This window comes from Propithecus coquereli, unplaced genomic scaffold, assembly GCF_000956105.1.
Source record: "Propithecus coquereli isolate 6110/MARCELLA unplaced genomic scaffold, Pcoq_1.0 Scaffold243, whole genome shotgun sequence".
Lineage (NCBI taxonomy): Eukaryota > Metazoa > Chordata > Mammalia > Primates > Indriidae > Propithecus > Propithecus coquereli.
The window spans coordinates 4,583,461-4,587,796 of record NW_012147986.1 but is presented as its reverse complement, the minus strand read 5'-3'; the positions used below and the strand labels follow the sequence as shown (position 1 = coordinate 4,587,796).

Here is a 4,336-nt window from a genome sequence, read left to right as displayed (position 1 = left end):
GTATATAGTATAGTTTAGTACTATACTATAGTATAGTACTATAGTATAGTACTATACTATCTACTATAGTATTATTTAAGTAATAGATATATTTTAAATGAACTATGTTTAAGATAAAATGTTGTAAAAATTAACTTTAGTTTGTGAAAAATTCATTTATGTGGTACTCATTCTGATGCTTGATGTTACTATTTGTACAGTCACAGCCCTAAGTGTGTAACTGCTATCTGGTTAAAAAAAATGAGTACTGATTCCTGGCAGTTTCACATTTTTGCAGAACTAATGGGTCTAATTGAATTTATGTGTTACCATGGTCTGTTTTTCCTGATAATTTTAGTCCTGATGTGGATAATGACAGAATTCAAATGCTAGATACCAAGGTAACCAAGAGATGGGTCAGGTAATTATGGTGTTAGTGAAGTTGGTGCTTAACATGTTTTCATTATGTATAAGCTGCAAATAAAAAAGGTAATCTTAGCTATTGTGTTTACAGTGAAAAGAGGAAGTGTTGATTAGCATTTTCAGCATTTAAAGTACAAACAATTTTTGAACTTTGGAATGCAGCAAAGATTGTGAGCATATATAGAACACCATTGACTTAAAACAGGAAGCAAATATAAAAAAAAAAAGATGCTAATTTCTTCTTCACTGTAAATATTTGGTTTTCACTATTCCCCTTCCTGCCTTCCTGATCTCTTAACTGCTATTGATGGCCCCAGAGCATAAATATGCAGTTCTGCCTGATCTGGGCCTGCCTGACCCCAAAGCCTGTAGTCAGATTGTTTACATTTGCCAGACTACCTCCTTTTAGGACCTTTATCATTATAACATACTATATATTTCTTGTATTTGAAATGTTTCATAATAAGTACTTATGATGTAGACATTCTCTCATTTTTTGAATTTTGTTGGTAAAAATCCCCAGTAGATGTCTGTCATGAATGGAAACTATTATGTAAGGTTTTGGGATCTATTAGATCCCAAGCTTCAGTCTTGGCTCTGTCATTTACTCTTTCGTGACTTTGGGCAGGTCTCTGAATCTCTGAGTTTCATTATCTGTTAAAGGAAGACAATTATTTCAACATATTGTTGTTGCATGAATGATACATTTAATAAGTAGCCTGCTGATTTCAGAAACATTGCTAAGGGCTTTGTTTGCTTCTTTGTTTTGTTGTTTTTTAAGGAGGTGGTTATGCTTGAAATTTTAACTTTTTTTCCTCTGTAGATAACAGACAAGAGAGTATCCAGAAGACATGCCGTTCTTGAGGTGGTGGGTGGTCAGCTTCGAATCAAACCGGTAAATATGTTATTAAGGATTTATTTTAACCTTGTATCTCTCACCCTTTGAGTTCCTGATTGGAGGTGCTTATTTTCTCAGGTAATGGAAATAGGAAATTAATGTCAGAGTATATCCTTCTCATTGCCAGAAGATAATTAGGCGGTGAAGATCTAAACTATTAAAACTACATCTTCTCATAGGACAATGCTACATTTACACAGTTAGAATTTTTTGTTTTTTTCTTTTTTAGAGACAGGGTCTCACTCTGTTGCCTAGGCTGAAGTGCAGTGGTACGATCATAGGATACTCAAACTCCTTGGCTCAAGCCAAACAATTCTCCTATTTCAGCCTCCTGAGTAGCTGGGACTATAGGCATGTGCTACCACACTCGCCTAATTTTTAAAAAATTTTTGTAGAGATGGGGTCTTGCTATTTTGCCCTGGCTGGTCTTGAGCTCCTGGCCTCAAGCCATCCTCCCTCCTTGCTTAGGATCCTGTAATCCCAAAGTATTGAGATTATAGGTGTGAGCCATCATGCCTGGCCATTAGTTGGAATTTTAATGAAAGATGACTAGCAGTTCATGTATGTATTATGATTTTGTTTATAACTAGATATTACAAATAAGATCCCTTAAGAAAGCCCATAATTATGTAATGGTTGGTTGGTGGAGGTGGGGTAAGGACCACAGTTGCTGAAATGTTATAGTGTTGTATTTTTACAAATTTATGTATCTCTGTATGTAGAGTTGAGTATTTCTAAAATTTAGACCTTGTTCAACTTCAGGGTTTTAAAAATAATTTTAATTTGAAAATTTATGTTGAGGGCTAGACTTTTTGAATTGTGTGCGTTATAGTTTTTTTTTGTTTTTTTTTAAAAGTGATTTTCTCTGGTAGTGTGTTTTAATTTCTTACTTTTTATTTTTGTGTAACTGTTGTAAGTATTTTGATTTGAGTTTAACATGAGGCTTGCAAAAAACATTTTATAACCAATTATTTTAAACACATGACAACTCTGCTTACAAACAAATAGTGTGCTTTATAGTTTACTGATGTAGACTTACGATTTTCAGGGACAGCTAGTTTCCAGGAATATAGTATGTAATTACTCCCTTTCATTTGCAGAATCTATTGTATAGGAGAATGAAATATGTGTGTAAGGGTCCATTTATTTTGGACTAGATGGTGTGGTGATAAACTTATTATTATGGAATTAAATTCATTAATTTATAACATTTTTAAATCAATTTGTATTTTCATCTTTTATGTACAGCTGCCTGTCGTGTTCTTTCCTTTACACAGAGAGTACTTCCTTTTATTACCCTATGTTAAATTGTTCCCAAATTTGAAAAACATCTTTTTAATTGTACTGGGAAATTTTTTGACTAAGCTAAATTCATCCTATCTTAACTTTGAATAAATAATTTTTAAAAAGGTTTGTGTCTCATTCTTATTCTGCATTGTCTTAGAGTTAGTATCTGTAGTCAGCACTCCTGAGGGAGCCCTTGCATTACCATTAAGTTATTCATCTCTGGAGCTTCTCCAACTTTCTTATTCTTCTTAGATGAGACATACTGCATCATAAACTCAAGTAGAGGAACTCTGACAAATCTTTGTATCTCCTTGTATTTAGCATGATGCCTAGCAGATAGTAGATAATTAATATTTGTTGAATGCATGAGTATATGTCGTGGTGAGGACTATATGTGGCATTTCTAGGACTGGAGACATCACGATTTTTACAAACGTATGTTATTTTCTAGTAGCAAATTTCTAACACCCTTCTAATGAACTACCATGGCCTAAAATAAAGAAGGTTTTTGCTGTTGTTACTAAACACATTAAGGGAAAGAATATAGGGATCTCTAAATTCTTATCCACCTTTTCTGATAAGAATATATTATTATTAATAGTTTAGATTTACTTTTTGCAAAAGAGCAATTATGGCTGTTAATACACCTGGTTCTTCAAGTGAAAGATCCATGACTTAACACAGACTTTCTGTAAGATTTAGATTCACTCCTCTTTAATTCATGTTAATGAGTTAGTACTAGCTATGAGTTAGTACTTATTTTTTGATGGGTATATCATTTAACTAGTCTTTGATGATTGAATTTCTAGTATTTTTGTTTGTTTGTTTTATACCAGAGCAGAGAATTTCAGCTCCTAGAGTAGGTTTATAGACATTTGTGGATTTGTATTGTTAATATTCAAATCCTGCTGGTAACTATGTATGCAGATATCACAGAAAATAATAATAATACTTTTTACTCCACTTATAAAGGCAACTTGATTAATTCCTATAACTCCTATTGTTTTTGCAGCTTTGTTTTTGCTCCAAGTGATATCTGAAAAATTTATAGTAGCAGAATATTTGTAAATAGTGAAATGATCCATTTTAAGAACTCAGCACATTTATTTGTGAGCAGGTTAATCAACTGAATTGTGACCAACTGAATAAATATCAGGTTTTCTTTTCACACACTTTATTTACTCAATGCTAAGAAGGCCTTATAACAAAATTCACATGGCATTAAATTTTTATATATAAAAATAGGTCGTTAGGAAAACATTATATTTACTAATGCATGAATATTTTAAACTTATTTGCATTTTTTTTCAGTGTTAATCAAGGACATTTATGTTTAAAAATCAGAATGTTTTCCAAATTGGCTTAATAAAGGTGCTTAGTTGGAGTTGTGTATATCCTTGGATGAAAAGTATTCAGATAGATTTTGTACTTCTGTGGCTATTGAGAAGTGTACTAATAATATAAAATAAGTATGCCTAAACTAAAAATGATTTTATTAGTGAAAAATACTCTCTTTGAGTTAAACTTTATCCAGTATGTAGTGGGCCAAATTTCTATGTGGGATTTTGGTAATGTTCAATTAAAAGAAGGCTCCTTTTTGAAAATACTCTTCCTCTTTCTGGATCTTTAATTAGATAGAACTCAAATAATAAAACAATTGTGTATAACATTAACAAGTGTCTTTTGTACACCAAACTGTAGTAAATGTAATATTAGAAGCTAGAACAAAAATTCCTTATAAGATTATAG

General features: G+C 31.9%; 1 protein-coding gene across 1 annotated transcript in view; it reads left to right on the top strand.

Annotated features, from left to right (window-relative positions):
* The window catches only part of APLF (aprataxin and PNKP like factor), a 60,131-nt gene that overhangs the window by 17,909 nt on the left and 37,886 nt on the right, over nucleotides 1-4,336 (top strand). Inside the window, exon 2 of the mRNA XM_012646456.1 lies at nucleotides 1,226-1,297. Coding sequence (XP_012501910.1) covers nucleotides 1,226-1,297 — 72 coding nt within the window. The remainder of the gene's footprint in view (nucleotides 1-1,225; nucleotides 1,298-4,336) is intronic.